The 20,536-nt window shown below is 47.7% G+C and overlaps 1 protein-coding gene across 3 annotated transcripts in view; it reads right to left on the reverse strand.

Annotated features, from left to right (window-relative positions):
* The window catches only part of SLC48A1 (solute carrier family 48 member 1), a 66,930-nt gene that overhangs the window by 30,111 nt on the left and 16,283 nt on the right, over nucleotides 1-20,536 (reverse strand). For 2 of the 3 annotated variants that reach the window (XR_012642808.1, XR_012642809.1), the window contains exons 2-3: nucleotides 10,221-10,388; nucleotides 8,274-8,539 (exon numbers count right to left, since the gene is read on the reverse strand). Coding sequence is in view for 1 of the 3 variants with exons in the window: in XM_074980167.1 (XP_074836268.1) it covers nucleotides 8,403-8,539; nucleotides 10,221-10,388 (305 nt within the window). In the remaining 2 variants the exon portion in view is untranslated. Of the gene's footprint in view, nucleotides 1-5,276; nucleotides 8,540-10,220; nucleotides 10,389-20,536 lie in introns of those variants that run through there. The other variant, XM_074980167.1, reaches the window with a different exon arrangement.

Genomic DNA, 20,536 nt, shown 5'->3' on the forward strand with positions numbered 1-20,536 from the left:
CCCATAGGGAACAATGGGAACCAATTTTGGCTTAATGTGTCCCTGGAGATTTCAGCCCATGGCATAATCTTTAATTGAAGGTCGGTTGTTAAGTGAGACTCCAGCACAATCTGGAGAGTCGGCAGCCCTGCCAGGGGAGGATTTACCAGCTGCATTGAGGCAGTTCGCTGCAGCTGTCCTGTTGCTGGCAATATGTATTTTTGTTTCCTGAGACACCTGTTTTCCGCTCGTCATATGTGAGCCTCATAATCTTTGTTATATCGTCCCCCCTGCCACCCCACTTCTGGGTGCTAAGGCAGTGCTCTTCTCCTACACAGCTTGGAAACAGCAGCCAGGCCAAAGTCAGCTCCACAGAGGCACTTAGCTAACTCCCACAAGAGGCCAGATCCCACCCCAACAAACCCGCACTGCCTGTAGGAAGCATGGGGTGTGCATGCACCTTAAAGGGGCCAGCAGACAGCAGCATGCTGGCAGAGAGCCACCTTCAGTCAGGAGCTCTGAAGCGTCAAAGCGGACACCTGTGCACATGACCAGGGAGGTCCCTCCACCAGGGACAGGGTCTTGAGGGCCTGCCAAGGTACTGCCTTGACTAGATCCAGGCTGTCCCAGCCATGGCGGACTACCAAAGACAGCCATGCCTTGAATGGCTTCGGTCTCAGCCTGGCATGTCACGACGTACATGCACACCACCACGTGCGCAGGGAGGCTCAGGCAGCTCCTTACTCCGGTCATGGGAAAATGGCTCACGGGACTGAGCCATGGGGGGAGGGATAGCTCAGTGGTTTGAGCATTGGCCTATTAAACCCAGGGTTGTGAGCCCAATCCTTAAGGGGACCATCTAGAGCAATTGGTTTTAAAAGAAAAAAAAGGGGGTGGGGGGGAGTGATGCTTGGTCCTGCAAAGGGGGCCGGGGACTGGACTCAGTGACCTCCCACATTCCTTTCCAACTCTATGGCTACGTCTACACTAGCCAAAAACTTAGAAATGGCCATGCAAACGGCCATTTCGAAGTTTACTAATGAAGCGCTGAAATGCATATTCAGCGCCTCATTAGCATGCGGGCAGCTGTGGCACTTCGAAATTGACACATCTCGCCGCCATGCGGCTCGTCCAGACAGGGCTCCTTTTTGAAAGACCCCGGCTACTTCCAAGTCCCCTTATTTCCACCTGCTCTTTGGGGTGGCCACTCAGCAGCCAGTTGTCAGGGTAGGAGTACACCTCCATCCTCCTCGTGTAGAGACAGGCACCTACCATCACTGTGCATTTTATGAACATGGTGGTGGGGGTAGGGCTGTGGAGAGACCCAAGGGAAGCACCGTGAACTGGTACCGCACTTGACTTACCACGAGGCAGAGGAAGCACGTGTGAGACTATCAAACAGTGATGTGATAGTAGGCATCCTCCATACTGAGGGCTGCACACCAGTCCCCTGGATCCAGGGCAAGGGTAATAGAACTTAGCAAAAGCATGCAGAATCTTATTTATATCCTTGTTGAGACCATGAAGGTCTAAGATAGATCCACCTTGTGCTTTTTGGATTAGAAAATAAGAGGGGTAAAACCCTTTACTCAACTTCTGAGGGGCCTCCTTTATCGCCTGTCTGCCAGAACTGACCACCTCCTGCTGAAGGAGCTGCGCATGAAAAGGGTCCTTGAAGAAAGATGGAAAAGGGGGCTGGGTTGGTGGAAGGGAGCAGAATTGGAGCATGTAGCCCACCTCCACTCCATAAGACCCAGCAGTCCAAAGTGAAAATGGGATAGGTTACCTCTGCTGTCAGAGAGAGAGAGATAGAGGCCAGGAATCGCCAGATGGAGGTTATTCTTCTCCACAGTTTGAATAAACAGGAGGGCAACCCATCATGACCCTTCCAGGGTCAAAATATCAGCCACAGGGTCCTTTATCTCAGTGTCCTCCTCCACCTGGAGGCCCAAGTTGCAGGCCATGAAGTGAGGCAGATCCTGGTGGGCCCTTTGGTGAAAAGGAGGAGGCCCTTGTCACTGCCTCACATGGAAAAGAGAAGGAAGCCACTGTGGGAATGGAGTATTCCTGGTCTTCTGTGGGCCCTCTCTCTTGAAAACCCCCTTCATGACTATCTGGCAAGTTGTGGCTGGGAGGCTGAAGAGATTGCTGGGGGGCTTTCTTGGTTATTGAGTCCCTTCCATTAGGGATCTTTGACTGTATGACCTCAGGTAGGTAAAAGGTGGAAGTGTCCCCTGACAACCTGTATTAGTATGAAAATTAAGCTACTGCCACAAGGCCATGGAGTGGTCACCTGGGCCTGCTGATATGTGCAGTGTCTAGGAAGGCCATGGAGATGACAGAGGCCACTGAAGTTGCCATAGCATGTGGCGGTTACTCTGTGCCTAGAGGCACATCTGGTACCCCTAGAGTGGAAGGGCTCACCTTCAGACATCAATGAGACCTAAGCAGAAGACCAAGAAGAGCCCTGTGCAGGACACTGGTGCCAGGAGTGAGGCAAGGGCCTGTGCCTGCTGCCCAATCTCAAATGGGACCCATCTCCTGGTGCCAGGACAGCTCTAGGGGACACCAGTGCTGGTGAATGGTGCTATGGGTCTGAACCAGATAAGGAGTGGCGCTGGTGACTCATTGCTGAGCATGGAGCGTTACTTCTTGGTACCAGCGAGTGGAGCGCCTCATGCCTTAATACAGCAGAGGAGTAAGGTAAGAGTCCTGGTGTTGCAGAGTGATGTTCCTCCTGCCTTGATGTCATGCACGTTTTTGGCACTACCCATGCTGGGGAGCAGTGCTGGAACTCTCGCAAAACAAATCGGCATGCCGCTTGGTGCTGGCCCGCAGAGTGTGGGGAAACACCTCAGCATCACAGGCCTCCTTTTGCAAAGGGAGCTGCCTGGTTGGTACTGGCGGTCTTAGCGCCTCAGACCACAGTTGAGGTCAGTCAGATTCCTGGCAGTCAAAGGAGTTGGGCATCAAAGGCTCAACCAGCTCCACCTCCTCATGGTTGATGGAGAAACCACCCTGTGCAGGACTCAATGGTGTTTGGGTTCCTGGAGTCAGCAGTACTGCTTCCCTCTGTTTCAAGGGCCTATGGCCTGAAGGGGGCTTCGCAGATCTAAGAGGTGAGCACCCGCTATCACCCCTCTTGAGCACTGGGAAGGTGGAATGGTGCCAAGACTGCGTCTCCTACTACAGTGCTGGGACTCCTTGGTAGAGGACTTGGCCTGCACCATGCCATGTGTCGATGCCAGAGCACTGCGCACCTATGAACTCAGGCCTGGACTGTTGTACCCTGTTGGCAGGAGAGCTGCCTCAAGCAGAAGTCTCTCTCTCTCGCTCCCCCCTTCATTATTCTGGGTTTGAACGACTTGTAAATTTTGCAAGCATCGGCCTGATGGGCTTCTGCCAGACAGAGGAAACAGGAGTGTGGGGGGTCACTGCTAGGCATTGGCTTATGGCAGGAACCGCAAGCTTTAAACCTTGGGCTTGAGGCATAGCACACTGCCCAGGATAGTGAACTACAACCCAACTAACAACTGACAGCTATAAAACAAGCTACGAACAGGAAGAAAGCCAAGCTTGGGCACACTTGCAAGGCCAACATCACCACGGATGGCAAGAAGGAACTAAGACGTGGGTAGGTGAGCAGGGTCATGTATAGCACACTATTCTGTTGCCACTCAGGCAGGGAGGAGAAAAAGTGTCCCTTATTGGAACTGACAGGAACTAGCACTCAAAGAAGTGGTGGGTCTCAGGATCCAGAGAAGCACTTCAGCCTTTAGGAATCCTGCCAAGCTCTTTACTGTGAAGCCTTCCTGCTACTGAGTTCCAGAGGCTAGTGGTGCAGCACATGCAATATTGCCGGAGTCTCTCCTATGCAGACCACACATTACTGTCCTCACCCCTGTCTAAGAAAGCAACAGCTGCTGCACTACTCCCAGATGAGCATCCAGCGGGGCAACATCATGGATTGCCTTCCAAAGGAGACATCTTGTGGCAATGGATGTGTCATAGAATTCCAGGGCTGGAAGACACCTCGAGTCCAGCCCCCTGCCCAAAGCAGAATCAACCCCAACTAAATCATCCCAGCCAGGGCTTTGTCAAGCTGGGACTTAAAAACCTCTAGGAATGGAGATTCCACCACCTCTCTAGGCAACACATTCCAGGGCTTCACCACCCTCCTGGTGAAACCATTTTTCCTAATATCCAACCTGCACCTCCCAACATCTCTCCAAGGCTCTGAGAACGTGGGTTGACTTAACACACAAAGGAGACAGCTGAATGGCTTGTTGGGTTTTGGATGCTGCAGTTAGTAGGTTGATGGTCAGACTGTATAGAGGTGTAGCAGTGACATCAGCATAGAATCCATCATTTCCTCCTTCTCCAGCAGCAGTAGCAGCAAATTGACCCAGCCATTTATGAGATGCAACTTCTCTATCTCTGCTAGTTTAAATAGAAGGGGGCTGGAGGCAGCATGTCCTAAGTGAGGATGCTGAGCTATCCTCCCCTTGGCGCATCAGAGTCCTGCCATGCCACACCTTTGCTCTGTGGACACTAGGGGCAGGTGAAGCCTGGGGTGTGTGCAGCATTACTGCTGTTGGAGTCTGATGTGCTGGTCAAGGTTTTGGAGCCTGGGCTACGTTCTGAGGACTCAGCAGCTGCACATGCACACCCTAAAGCAGCAGCAACTTCCCAGGGCAGGGTGGGACTCTCACATTGCAGCTTCACTTCACCTGTTAAATGGAATTTGTCCCAGCCCCTTTCCAAACATCTGACAAATCACTCGGGGTATGTCCAATCTTTTGCAGCTAGCCCGTCAGGCCGCTGTGGCAAACACAGCCTAGCAGGTCTCCCACCAGTGCATCATCTGTAGCTATGTGGCCAGCACTTTGAAGGGGAAGCTCAGGCTGGAGCTCTGGCTCAGAGGCCTAGAGGGGTGGATGGGTGTCAAAGCCTGAGCTCCCACTTCAAAGCACTAGGTACACAGCTACTCTAGAAGCAGCAGTGCGAGTATGCTGAGGAGCTGGAATGCTTGCTGCCGCAGGCTGTGTACATATACGTAGTCCGGCGCAGGTCTGGACGTGAATGCTGTTGTGACTGGGGAGCATTGGGAGCAGAGTGCAGGTTAACAAGTTCTTAGTGCTGGATCTCAGGACCATCTACAGTATTTTCAATTGTGTTCAAAATTCATTTTAAAAAAGTTTTAAAAAGTGATTTCTTCAAACACACTGTTGCAACAGGGAAGAGCTTTGCTCCTATAGGACAGGGAGAGTCAACCACTCTGGACACTCTGGTTTGGTGAGAAAGAGAACACTGTATTTCTGCTCTCAGTATGGTGTAACATACAAATTACAAAGTGTGGTTAATACAACGTCAGACACACAGATACATGGAAATGAACCCCGCCCTGTGAATTACACTCCTGCTACACGACCCAATTCTTACCAAGCGTGCAAACAAAGCATGAGCACAATGTAAAAATATATTATATATTTACATACACAATCTTTTAAAAAGCTGTGACACGAGTACAAATTCTGGAGCAAACGCAGTGGAGAGAAGACTGATGTTGAGTACGTGGGCTCTTTGTAAGCAAAGTTACTGTCACTCAAAGTCCCTCCCCCACAACGTCAGGGATGAGCTGCTGTTGAACTTTAGGGTATAAACATGAGAGGAGTCCCTGGTGCACTGCTATCGAGTATGGATGCAGTTTAGACTGGAGGGTTTTACCAACAGGCATGGAGAGAGTAAACCGTCAACACTGGGTACTTTAATAAGCACATGGAGATGCAATTCCACCTTCAGAGTAACATTACATTGTATTCATGATGGGCTTGAGGTCAGCAGCTTTTAGTGTTCGAGATCCCTCCAAAGGGCAGGACAATGTAAACACCAACATTCCTTCTACCCCAGCCTGGCATCTCACACTGCCTTCTGCCAGCATCACCTCAAGGGGACGCTTCAGTAATTCTGAGCCTGTAACTCTCTACAGTGGTACTTCAGAGCTGCAGCACTGGCATTTCCTGCAGGTCACAGAATTTCCAATGGCTGTTTCTCCAGCATTTGCTGCCCTGGGAGGTGTTAGCTGCACTCTCAGCCTCCACTTCTTGCTCTTCCCTGGAAGCTGTTCTGGGGCTGATCTCAATTCTCAGGGTCTCTGACTCACAAACAGAAGGAAGTCTATATTTACTCAAAGACTGAAAACCTCTAACAAAACATTAAACCCAGCCAGATGCTCAAATGACTAATCTTCCAAACCAGGGGAGTGTGGGGTGAGGGTAGGGAGGAACTACAATCTTCTGGAAAACTCAGCTGAGTTAGGTATGCAAATATGAGAGAATGCAGCTGGTGAGACGTTACACTGGACACAGCAAGTGGATGACCGCTCAGACATCAGCACAAAGAATCCACTCTTCTGTACGTCACAGCTGGCCTGACAAACAGGTTAGGCTGTGGCACACCTATTTTATCACACAGTGACTGCCTCCTGTGCAGTGTTCTCTGCATTCTACATTCTCTGGATTGCCCAGGAGCTCTCTTTGACCCTCTCTTTCATGGCTCTTTTTCAGCAGTATGCACGGAACTGGACCTGTCATCGGGCAAATGTAACGGAGCAGTGAAGTTCCGTCAGCCCAATTCCTTGACACCTCTCCATCTGCTAGGTCCGGAGGTTCTTGAGCATCCACCCCCATGCACAAAAGGAAAAAAAACTCACACAAATATTATTTTCATGTATTCAGAAGGAAATCTCAGCTCTCCGCCTGCTAAGACACCTCCAACAAGTCAGCCTGAGGGCTGTCCAGAACTGAAAATGTGTGGACAAGCAACAGAAGGAAAGAAAGCAACTGCCTGCAGTTTGCAGCTTCACAGGGTGAATATTAACAAGGCCTAAACACAAGGGTGAACAATCAGTAAACTTACTCGGTGTCAAAGGGATCAGTGTCTCAGAAAGAAGCTGACGGGGAGGAGAGAGGAAGAGAAAAAGAGCGCTTAGTATGACTACTCCCAGAGCAAATCCCATGACGTTCAGACCTACCATGGGGCACTGAGTCAGTGCAGGATGCTGGTAACACCAGCCATCAGATATGCTGAACCTACCAGTCATGGTAGCTTCCTCACCTGGCCTCTGCTGTGAACGTGCAACCTCTTTGCCATCAGCCATTTTATCTGGCCCTAGCGGTGCGAGGGGCTCATCTTATGCACAAAAGTGTATGTTTGCAGAACTTTCACAACCCAGGCAAACTGCTAGTGATTTATGTAGCTGCAGCAGGAAGCAGCCACTTCCACTGAGCAGCAGCCACCAATCCATTGCTGGTCTGGCCTTGCAGGTCATACAGATGTGCTGAGCTCTTACTTCTTTGCCCCATGCTAGCTGGAGCCACTCAGCACCAATAATCCACACTGGTAGATCAGCTTTAAGTGAAACAGAACAAGAATCACTGCAGGAATGAAAGTGCATCCATTGCCCTCCAAATCCATCACTACCATGAGGGGACAGACTGCTTTAAAAACAGTTGCTCACTCACATTCATGACCCTTCTGAGACTCAAACAGCCTAGCCCCTTGCCCATGCCCAGTTCACCCACTAACCCCATGCCAGATGCCACTTATAACATCTCTCTCAAGTGCTATAATAAAAGGGTTTCCTTTGAGAATGAGCCACACCAGTGCTGAGTGAGCGGTGATTCCCCGAGGCCCAGGTTTTGCAATCACTGGCCACCCTTTGATATGACAGACAGTGCACTGCTGACTTCTTGTTTCTGGCCTGCACAAGGGGATGCATGTGCTCTTGTCACAGGGTGGAGCTGGCACCATGCCTTATTCTTAGGTCAACTGTTTACAGGAAGAAGCAGGAGGAAATGCTGAAGGTTTGGGGGTCTGGCTGGGAGGTATCAGCAGGTTTGTCCTCCCCCGTGCTGAGAAACAACATGTAGCTCTCACTCAAATGCCTTGCGAGACTAAAGGCCTCCCATCGCAAGGCATGGCCCTCTGCTAAGCAACCCCAGGCACCCTCCCAGGACCAGGCTGGTGAATCACTGACCAAAAGAAGGATGCCCTATTCTTAACCAGGTGCTACATCCACAGGCTAAGCTGCAATTTTCCTCATCGAAAGTCACTGGAGTATGACAACAGCAGAGCAATGCAGACAGCAAGCTGAGGCCTGCTGCATGTGAGCGCACTGAACTTCTTGACTCATTGCCAGACACAGGGACTCCTCGGAGGGTAATGAAAACACCAGGTTGACATAATTAGCTAAATTAAGTGGTTGAATAAAAGCAATTAGGAAAACCCCCTACCACAGACAGACAAGTCATATGGAGCTGGACTGGCTCCTGCGCTCTGCCTCTCACAGTTTCCTTCTAGTGCAGGGCATCCAAAGGCCCAGTCAAACATTAGGAGCTTCCAACAGGATTGACGTCCAAGTTTCAGAAGTCACTGAGGATGCTGATGTCTGCAAATTCGTTCCGGTACCGATGTGAATATAAGCTGAGCAGGAAAGCCCACTTCAGTGAGATGAAACTCCAGACGCACGACAGGTAGTAGCTGCTGGGGTCAGTCAGAGCTAGAAAAGAAAAGAAGACAGTTGTATTTGAAAGACCCCTTTAGATTCCACATGCCCCACGAAAGACTTTCCCAGGAAGAACCTCTCCTAAGAGACATGCTCCTGTCTCCAGAAGGAACAGGCTGTGAGCTCTGCTGCGTGCAGCGGTTCTGCTTAGTGTTCTGCAGTTCAAAAAGCCGGGGGCGAGGAGGCTTAACCTGAACCCAGTCCCACATACATGGGAGGAATATTTGTGTCATCTGCATGCACAGAGCTGTTCTGGGCAAGGGTCAAAGTGACCGTACTTCACGCTGGGCAGCTTCCTCCAGGTAACGTAAGCAGCAACTGCAGCAAAACACTAAAACGTGCAACTACCAAACCAGTGGCCAGCTCAATACCTATGACTAAGTGGGCCAGAGAGTGGAGAGCTGTGGTTACGTGATGGACCATGCTGCCACACAACTGCCATCGGAAAAGACTACCGTTTGTTAAGAATATAGGAAGAAACACACTGGATCAGACCAAAGGTCCATCTTGCTCAGTATCCCATCTTCCAACAGTGGCCAATGCCAGATGCCCCAGAGGGAGTGAACAGAACAGGTTGTCATTGAGTGATCCCTTTCCTGTCATCCATTTTCAACCTCTGACAAACCGATCTTAGGGACACCATTCCTACCCATCCCAGCTAATAGCCATTGATGGACCTAACCTCCATGAATTTATCTAGTTCTTTTTTTGAACCCTGTTAAAGTCCTGATCTTCACAATATCCTGTGGCAAGTTGTTCCACAGGTTTGTTGTGTGCTGCATGAAGAAAAACTTCCTTTTGTTAGCTTTAAAGGGGAACAAACTGGCAGGACATCATCAACATTTCAGTAGAGATGTCACAATGAAAGGGAATCCTCATCTCTGCAGAAGAGTTCCATTTGGATTCTAAATAGAAGGAAATTAAGAAGCTCTGTTCCCTTGGCAGACAGGCTTGTTTGGCTGGCTGTTGATCCATAAATATCACAAATGGGAACAGTTTTTAAAAGTTAGTTCTAGCCAGCTAATATGCTGTTAATGAATCCCTGGGGTTGATGACGTTAGTCCAATAACACTGACCCTTCCTCTTTGGCAGATTGATAAACATTTTATAGCAGCACATCTTTACATGGCGTGCTGGAGATCCGTCAAGCACAGACCCAGATGCAAAAAATTTAGGGACTTTATGTTTACATGGCAAAATTCCAACTCAAAGTGATTTATAAAGACTAAACAGACAGATGCTTAGAAGTAATTTCAATGTGTACAAACATGCCAGGTAAGCACCAGTTCCAGTATGGAAATTCAAAAAAAAAAACCTCATGAGCCCTGAATGAACATGTCAAGAATCAGGACTGTGCAGCACTTGCCAAAGTTTTGGAAGCTGAGACCCACCCCTCAAGGAAAAAAATTTCTCTCACACACCCCATTGAAACCTCTTTCCCCACATGATGCCCTGCTAGTGTAACTTGCACTGCTAGCGTGCCAAACCCCGCCCTGTGGACACTGCCTCACATGTTGATTTTCTGACTAAGATAGAGACATTCCCAGAATCTATGTCCACTCTGCTGCAGACTTGTAATCACTAACTTGTGACAGTTCTCCCCTCTACAATCCCATTAATTTCAGCCCCACCCCACCCAACCTCCTCACGATCACCTGTGGTACAATATACTTACACTGGTGCTTGGTGATAGCCAGAACAAGGAATGTGCAAAATCCCACCACGGAGAGAGCAGAGAAGAGGATCCCGATGAAGAGGAAGAACCTCAGCCCTTTTAACCAGGTCCTCCAGTAATCCTGCACATACATCACATGCGTGATTAGGGCCCAGAGCGCCAGAACACCTGCTCAATTAGACAGCAAGGGGAATCAGTGTACTGGAGCATATAGCAATCTCGAAAGCTGTCTATTAACAAATATACAGATAGTTACATCCAAAACTTACAATAAAAGAACTTTAAGGTTTCAGAGGAAAGTACTCAAAGGTTAGGCAATGCTGGAATTAAGACTGGCTACGCAACCCTACTGCAGCCCCCTGGTGAGAGTGTGTTACGAGACAGAGTTCGATTACAAGACCCAGACTCACAAAAGTAACTTTTTAATACTCCACATTCTGTGCTTGACCCCAGGCTTTATTTAACACACCCTGGTGCAAACCCTGCCCTGTATACAAAGACTGATTTCCTCCTGGTCATTTTTTATGGTCCTCTCACCATAGGATGGATACTTCACAAGCAGTTCAGTGCATCAAAATATTAATTGGCACTACACTGAAATATTAAATGGTGTTAACAACTCTTTTTACATCTTGGGAATTGAAACAGAAATTAAAGCCAAAATTGTCACATGTCCACTAATCTGGGGTGCTAAAATGGAGACACCAAAGGCCTGTTATTGAACATTTTATAGCACTTCCGTTGTTCAAAGCACAGTTCTAATGGACTTCACTTTGCTTCTGGGGGAATACTACACCAAAAAATTAAAAGTACAACACACAATAGTTTAAAACACTGCATATTTTATTTGTCAAAATAACATAATTACACCAGTCTCAATTATTTTGATTTGATTTCACAATACATGGCAGCAAGCATGCCTGTAACAATACAGACAATTCAGGGACTTTTTTTTTTTTGGACAAAGTTACTCCTCACTAGGTATATTAATACAGAATTCAGAGTCATAATTCATTTAAATGACAGTATGGAACTGTACTTCCTGCACCTCTCAGAAGCAAGGCATAGGCTTGGGGGAATCAGGCTAATAGAGGAGCTGAGAAAGAGCAAAGTAATTGCTGCCAAGCAGCCGTGGTTTAAACTAGGTGGGGAAGGAAGAGAACAATTTCTTGTGGGTGTGGAGAGGGATTGTTAGGGAGCATCCCCCTGCAGACATCTAGCCTCTCCCATGCCATCAGGCATCTATGCTACATGCCCATGTGTCTCGGTGCTCCCCGTAATGCTGAACATCCCTTCCTTCTAGCCCCTCCCCAGTCTGTCCTCCCACACCAGCCCTGATAAGTCCATCTCTGGATCCCAATAGCCCTACACTGTCTGTCCCCTCATAGTCTGACCTGGCCTGCAGGTGCTGTGAAGAAGGCAGGCTCTCTCTGTGGTCTATCCTGGCTAGGGCTTGACAAGAGGGCAGCCCTGTTCTATTGCCACAACACCTTCTAGTGGACAAAAGGCAGAAATGCAGCAACTTTTCAGCAGAAGGTATTTTCTGCAAAAAATTAAAAATATGTATGGCACATAAACATGCGCATGCGCAGTGTCACATAGTCAAAGACCAAGAAATTCTATATATCTGGCCCATGATGTCTCTGATAGGGTACCCAGCAAATGAGCCACCCAGCAAATTAGCAGCCATTTCCCATGAAAAAAATAGTTTAAGTGAACTGTCCAAGAACACACAGGATTCTGTGTCAGACGCAGAGACAGAATGCAGTTTGTCTAGATGGCATTCTAGTGCCTTGACCAGGAAACTGTCCTTTCTCTTTCCATACAAACAAATCAGTTACCCGCCTTTGTGTAATTAGTCTCAGAAGAGTAGCCGTGTTAGTCTGTGGCGTCACAAAAACAAGCAGTCAGGATTGCTTGTTTTTTTATAATTGTTGCTCTCTGAGACATGTTGTCATGTCCATTCCATTCTAGGTGCATGTGTGCCCACCTGTAGGGTTGTTGGAGACTTTTTCCTTAGAGGTATCCTTAGGAGTGCTGTGCTCATGTGGTAGTACATCAGGAGCTGGTAGTGTGTACCAGCGACTGACAAACAGAAATGCTGGGAGGAGCAGAACAAAGACAGACTGTTCCCACAGAGCTGGTGATCAGGACCAAGGCTGAGAAGATGCAGGATGAACCAGTGCCAGGAAGAATATAGGGAATGATGTTCCCATACAGATGAACAGCACTGGTCTAGATGACCATGGGCAAATCTTGCACCTGTCCCAGGATCCATGGCATGATGGGGAGGACTGCCACTTCTCTGGTGACCAGTGGTGTTCCTCTGCCCATTGAGGAGTCTTGGGGAGCCTTAGCTCAGTTCTGCGGCCCCCCCCCAAGTCACTAGCAGCGTGGGTGGAGACCTCTTCTCTATTTGAGCCTGGGAGGATGATAGTGCCAACAGGAATGTGGGTCACACACTGCTCCCAGAAGTTGATGGTAGACCTTAGAGAGGACTGAGAGCCCCAACCAGGGATGCACAAAGCCATGGCTCTGGAGCAGCCTTGTGGCTTGGCCTGGACCCTTTGCTTGATGACCCCTGGGCCTTTTTGCTCAGGGCTGGTGAGTATTTCTTAGCCCTTTTCTTCAGCACCAGTGATAGGGAGTACACCAGGAGGAGTCAGGTGCTGGTAGGGTGCTGCACGTGGAGGCCGAGGTACTTGGTGCAACCTGGTGGGATGGCTTGGAAGCCCTTCTGCTACCTCTGGGGTCCAGGCAGAAAGGGATACAGATCCAGCACCAATCATAGACGTGTGGCTGCCCCAAGCACTTAAGTCAGCTGCAATGGGGGTCACTAACAGGCATAGGCCCATTGTATCCGAACAGGGTTTAAACCCTGGAGACGGGGGACATGTGCACCTTGGGGAAAAGTTCTCATGGGGACCCTGTTAACTAACAATGATACTTAACAAGGGATTAACTAACACTATAAACAAACTATTTACAAATGCCCTAAGATACAAAGTTAATTAAGAGACAAATGAGTTCTTGCCAAGCTGGGAAAGACATTCTGGCTAACCATCCTGGGGGTGAGAAGGAATTGAGAGGCTGTAAGGCTAGTGGCACCTGATAAACGGCTGCATGAGCATGACGCTCCAGGGGATGCTGCAGCCAACTCTGCAGATTACACTAAGGCAAACACCTCTGATGACCGTGCACATGGACATGCACATACCAAGAATGGAATCAACATGAGTAAGCACGTGAAGGTCCAGCTTTTGCAACAAGTGCCTCTTGCACCCATCTCCCTCTGGGTCTTTGGGTCCCCATTTCCTGGTGACTGGGCATTCCATTTCACAGATTTTCCACTGATATAGTCAGTCTAGGCCAATCCTTTTTATGACCCATTCAGACTTAGACAGCTAGGCAACACAACACACCTATCTATACCTCTGCCTGCCCCGAGAGCAAACTGAGTCCTATTTTGGGTGTTCAAAATGAAGAGGAAATTGAAACACAGGATTCCTTTAAAAATTACGGAAAATTCTCACTCTGACACAGGGCCCTCAGTCTGATTCTATGTGGAGGGGAATGGGTGGGGATCACACCCCTTCCAAGTGAATAAACAGTTAGGAGGGGCTTGCCTCTTGTTGCTCCCCTGTTAATTTGATTGGACACACAGCACTGAAGCACCACTCCTTAAAGCTGCAAATCTTGTGATATCCACTACTACCAATGCTCTGGAGTGGATGACTTTACTCGACAGCCTTTTGTACCAGAGATCAGAACTGAGCTGGATGTGTTCAGCAGAAGGACACGCTTGTGCTCTGTGGACACACACATAAGACCACAACACTGGGATCAATGCTCTTAACAAGCTGATACTAGGCGTGTTACAAGAACCCAGCACTTAGAAATTGAAGCTACTAACCTTGAACACCCTATTCATTAAGCTGGTTCTCTCCAGTCCAAAGCTGACAGTTCAAACCACATTTAAAACACAGGAAAAAAAATTCCTTCGTCAAGCATCTTCCCCCAACCCATGGGTGCTGCAGCTGAGCATGCACTTTGACATCATGACTGGGCACATTGCCCTTAAAGTGCTGATTCATGGTGCTTGCTGAAGCCTGAAGCTTCTGTTCTTAGAAGAAGTTGATAGTCGGGCATTTTCTCCTGACAGGAAATGATTCAGCACAGAAGGAATCACCTGGTTCCCTCCTTACACAAGACTCAACACTGCACTTTCTGCACCAAAAATTACTTAGCAACATTTGTCATTAACTAACTCTAAGACAGGCAATAAAATGACATGAGTTTGGTGACAAGTGAGACTTACACACGCAAAGGAAGATGTGTTCAGCCTCCCTCTCTGCAGGGATGATTCTGAGAGTTTCCACACAGTTATGAGAATCAGAGAGGTAGCCGTGTTAGTCTGTATCTTTGAGAACAACAAGAACTCCTGTGGCACCTTACAGACTAACAGATGGAACAGCATGTGTTAGTCTGTAAGGTGCCACAGGACTTCTTGTTGTTCACACAGTGATAAGTTTCAGACAATAGTGGTGTTCAAATCTGAATTATTCTAAATTGGATTTAGGGCTTTAAATCACGGCAATCAGCTTTCGGTCCTTTCCCAAAAATTATCGGATACTCCTAAATGTGAAAGCCTCTGCCTTTACATACCAACAAGTCACGTCACTGTATTGCACTAACTTTGCAAACAGGTTCCAGTCGGCCAAAGTCCAGTCTTTTGCATTGCACTGAATGGAAAAATCTAAAAAGGTCTGGGTTGCCTCAGAACTCTATCTGTCTGTGCCATTTCCTAACTCTCAGACTTGGAATCTCAAAACAAAAATCAAAACAGCATATTGGCACCATGCCTAAGAATAGGGTTTCAGAAGTGCAAAAGCCGAGCAGTCCGTAGCAACTGCAACATTTGGTAAGGCTGCATAAAATTACTATAATATTTTAGATGTATTTTTATAAAGCTTATGAACTATTTACCACTGATGGGCTACGTCTACATTTAGGAAAAACTTTGAAATGGCCATGCTAATGGCCAAATCGAAGAATATTAATGAGCCACTGAAATGAATATTCAGCAGCTCATTAGCATGCTGCCAGCTGCAGCACTTCAAAAGTGCTGTGTTTCACTCACGCATCGCTCATTTACACAGGGGTCCTTTTCAAAAGGACCCTGCAAACATCAAAATCCTGATAGGAATAAGGGGATTTTGATGTTTGCAGGGCCCTTTCGAAAAGGACCCCCCGTGTAGACGAGCTGTGTGAGCGCAAAACATGGCACTTTTGAAGTGGTGCAGGAAGCAGCATGCTAATGAGGCGCTGAATATTCATTTCAGTGCCTCATTAGTATTCTTCCATTTGGCCATTTCAAAGTTTTTCCTAAGTATAGACACAGCCCTGGTCAGTCACTAATACGATCCTGAACGATGCAGCACTGTAACGTGCCCAGAGTGAAAACCAGTTTTCCACAAATTCATTATAATTGGATTTCTAGTAAATTAAGGATGCAATCACTGTATTCAAAACACAGAAATGTGACAGACACAAAACAAGCTACCTCATTATAATTTAAATTCATTCTAATGCTTTGCATACTATATACGGCTGGGATCCAACTTAGAGCACAGCTGTCTAGAATCCAAGAACTACAGTGCAGGGAAATGAATTCTCATTGAGGACAATCGGGATTTTATTGCAGTATCAAATAAACTGGGTTGGCTTCCACCACTTGCTGTTCACATTTTCATACTTAGAATCAGATGAACTGATTGCTTTGTAGATCTGTAAAAGCACCAAATCATCATCTGTTTTTAACCACAATAGTTCTACTCCTACTTATTTGTATGGTGTTAACGCATAAAGGTCCAACTCAAGTTCATGACTCCTTTGAGATAAGTACAATTCAGCCCTAGATCACAACAGGTTTGGCTTCCCTGGTTCGACATTCTCAGGATCTGACCAGTACTAAATGAGGGGATTTGCCAGATCAGGTGACGTCCCCTGTCACTAGCACCCTCCAGCTGCTGCCCGAATACTAGCCCATCTAGATGCCATAGGCTGCAGGTTCCAGCTACATTCCCCCTGCCATAGGCTCCAACCCAGCTGCAGTGGGCTCCAGAAGCAGCCTCCCTGCCACAGGCTGCAGCCTCCAGTCCCAGCTGTGGATCTGCCTCCACTGCCATGTGCTTTGGCTGCGGCCCACTGTGGCCAGCTCCAGCCCTGGCTGCAGCTCTGTCCTCGTTGCCACCAGCTCTGGCTGTAGTCCCACTACTGCCAGCTCCAGCTCCATCCCACTGCTGGATCCCAGGTGGCCCCTCTACCTACCACCATCTTCAGCCCAGGGCGCTCTGGTCTAGTAACAGCTGCAGCCCTGCTGGATCATTGAAGTTGCTGGACCAGGGAATCCAGTATTTAGATGTACAACTTGTAGTGAAATATTACTTAACCATCAAACCAAAAAAAGAAAGAAACAAAGCTAACACAAATACACAACCTATGCAAGCAGAACGTCAAGCCCCCCCCCCCGAGGTGCAATAACATTTCTCTTGCCCTCTGAGAAGTGCCCTTACAAGAGCAAACAAAATCTCAAGTGACAAGAAACAGAGCTGCTGAAGGTGGGGGGGGGGGGGGGGGGAGAGAACCTATAATTACTAATCCCCAGGGTTTCAGAGCAGAGGCAAACGAGCTTCCCAGTACAGTTAACTTTCTGGAGCACTTTCCTGGCTACCACATCCAGAGTTGGCTTTATTTTTCAGAAGTGTAGTATGATCATAATGAATTCAGACTTGGCGCAACTGACAGATACTGTTTCAACCTGGGTATGAGCAATTGCAGTAAAAGCCACTGTCAGGTAAATACAACAGAAAGGTTCATTTAAAAGGAAATGGTGTTCACTTCTTTTCAATATGTCCAGAAGCTGAAAAAAAGAAAACATATCAATGGCAACTAATTGCTCCAGAAGCACTAAAATAGTCTCTAATCACAATGAAATCAATACTGAACATCAGAGCAACTGGGAGGCTGTGAAGCTGGTAATCTGACATGCAGAATTCCTTTTCTAGGCAACCACACCTAGCTCTGAACAGGGGCCAAGCCACTAGTGACACCTGCCCCTAGTCTGAGTTCTCAGGCAACAGGTGTTAAGTCACACCCATTCGCTCAGATTCTGGTGCAATGGACACAAGTCCATGGCTGAATGGGCCTAGAGACTTGATGTGCATCCCTCTCTCCCAAAAGAGGACAGAGACACTCTTATTCTGTAGCAGAAGGTGAGGAGAAAAGGGCGTATGTGAGGTAGAAGCAGCTTTCATTTCAGATGACTATTTGATTTTGAAACAAAGTAACTACAGTTACTGACAGTGTATGTGTAGGTAGTCCGTCATGTCCGACAATGACGTCTTGAGCTTGCACAGGCTCATCAGTGGTGGACTCGCATGTGGCTGAGGAGTTCAAGCTTTGAATGGCATGGGCGTTCAGTGGGGGCAAGGGAAGCATCCTGGCTATGTTAGTGCGGCTGCTGCTGTTGCTTTCTTCCTCTCACGAGCATCAATGAGGTATATGCGTCGCTGCTCTTCAAAACTGTCATATGCGTGTTGTACAAGAGCACGCCAGCCTGTTCGGTCTTTTGCATGCTGCTCTAGAGGATCTGGTTTTCAACCAGCATGAGCAATATTGGCCTTCACGCAGTCTTTGTATCTCTCGCGAGGCCTACCTTGATTCCTTTTGCCCTGGGAGAGGTCACTGTTGAGGAGTTGCTCAGGGATTCTTGACTCCTCCATTCATATGATGTGCCCTGTCCAGCGAAGCTGGGCTTTCAGAATCATGACTTTGATGCTCGTGGTTCCTGCTCTGTCCAGGACTTCCAGGTTCGTAACTCTGTCCTGCCATCGAATGTGCAGTATTGACCTCAGTCTGTGTGTGTGGAAGTGCTCGAGAAGTTTTATATGTTTTCTGTACAAGGTCCAGGTTTCACAACCATACAGGAGACTAGTCAGGACTACAGCCTTGTACACCTTCAGTTTAGTGGACTGTCAGCTGTTGGGCTGATTCAACACTCGCATTCTCAGAAGTCCTAGTGCCCGGCTAGCCTGGCAGATTCTGGCATTGATTTCTTTGTCAAGGGAGCCATCATTGGCTATCACACTGCCAAGGTACTTTAAGGAACAGAGTTAAAAACAGTAGAGGAGTTCAATAAAAATAGAAGCGGGGAGAACAGCAGATCCTGGAGCAGGTTGAAACAGTATCTCCATCTTTCCTAGGTTGATGGTCAAACCAGAGAGATGAGTGGCATCAGCAAACTTGTTGACGATGAGCTGGAGATCAGATTCCTTGTGTGCTATAAGCGCACAGTCATCAGCAAAAAGGGCTTCAAGGATGAGTATCTCAAGCGTCTTGGTTATAGCATTCAGACGACGGTGAAAAAGTGACCCATCAAGTCTACATTTTATGTAGACTCCGTGGTCCAGGCCCCTAACTGTGTGGCTGAGGACATACATGAAAAAGAGGTTGAATAACACTGGGGCCAGCATGCACCCTTGCTTCACACCATTGGATATCTCAAATGGAGCTGAGGACTTGCCATTTGAAAGAACAAAGCCAGTCAGGTCATCGTGGAACAGGTGTATGAGGTTAACGAATCTTCTCGGGCAGCCAAGTTTTGACAGGATAATCCACAGGGCTTCTCTGTTGATGGTGTCAAATGCCTTCATCAGGTCTATAAAGACAGCGTACAGATCCAAGTTCTGTTCTATGCACTTTTCCTGGACCGGATGAACAGCAAAGATCATGTCAATGATGCTGCGGCCTGGCGAAAACCACCCTGTGCCTCTGATAGGTTCTCCTCTGAGATGCTGGTGATCAAACAGTTGAGGATGACTCAAGACAAGATCTTCCTAGCAGTACAGAGAAGGGAGATATCCCAGCAATTTCCACAGTCAGCTTTGTTGCCCTTGTTCTTGAAGAGCGAGAAGATTGTGGCATCCTTAAAGTCTTTGGGCATGTCTTCTTCTTCCCAGATGCGGATCAAGATGCCGTGAAAGGCTTCAAGCAACACTGGTCCTACCACTTTGAAAATTTCAGCCGGGATACCGTCCATCCCAGGGGCTTTGCCAGAACTTGTCTGGCTGATTGCCTTTTTGACCTCATCCATTGTAGGGGACAGGTCAAGACTATCTATTGTGGGTTTCTGAGGGATCTGGTCTAGAGCCACAGGGTCGACAATGGAGGGTCTGTTGAGAAGCTTGCTGAAGTGCTCTCTCCACCTACTATTAATAGTACAGTACCAGAAACCTAGCACACGGTCTTGGTTGAGCCTTAAAACTAACATTTATTTGGGCATAAGCTTTCATGGATACAACCCACTTTGCAAGATGCAGCACATCTGAAGAAGTGGAATTTGCTTTTAACATGCCACAGGACTCCTTGTTGTTTTTGCAAATATAAACACGATTACCCCTCTGAGACCTGAAATAATTTCAGTCGTGCTCTCCCTTGCCACTGGATAATTTCTGATCTTGAGCTGCAAGAGAAGTCTTGCAGATAGAGCAGTAGAATCACTGATATCCTGAAGAGATGGAATGACGTCTCCTATGGTGCTAGTGGTGTAGTTCTTTGGACAGTCTCTGCACATTATGCACAATGATTAGAATTGTCCCTTCTGGCCTTAACATCTGTAGAACATGACCACTGCACAGATGGGCTGGCAGGTCAACAGCTGCTCCCAATTGACCAATGTTCAAGTAATTGGAATTATGAAGAAGCACCATTAAATAAAAATGACTTTCAATCCCACTCAGTGCCTTTCACACTGGAGAAGTTCTAACAAGATATTCCTTCCTCCCTTTGACAGTAAGGACTCTGTTAAATTAACAACATTAAAAATTGCCTCAGGGATGGTTGTAGGTCCTGCTGTGAGTGCACGATAAGCAGTGCTCCCTGTAAGTTGAGTGCTTGGGCAGATGCCCAGGAGAGATTCATGTGCCACTCCCCAGATCACCAGACAGCCAACAGCACTCACACCCAGCAGCATGTGTTTATATTGGTGGTGCACATCTGCACATACCTTGGAGCACATAACGTTTATTCTGTCCATAGATGGAAAAATTAGAGGGAACACTGACTGCAAGGGCTGTGTGGTTGGTGAATAAGGCCACATTTTAGTCACAGGTATTTTTAGTAAAAGTCATGGACAGATCACGGGCAGTAAAAAACATTAACAGCTTGTGACCTGTCCACCCCTAACTAAAACTTGGGTGCTGCGAGTGCTCTGCAGTATGGGGTGGCTGAGGGGTGTGTGGCCCAGAACACTTGTT

This window comes from Carettochelys insculpta, chromosome 29 (assembly GCF_033958435.1).
Source record: "Carettochelys insculpta isolate YL-2023 chromosome 29, ASM3395843v1, whole genome shotgun sequence".
NCBI classification, from domain to species: Eukaryota; Metazoa; Chordata; order Testudines; family Carettochelyidae; genus Carettochelys; species Carettochelys insculpta.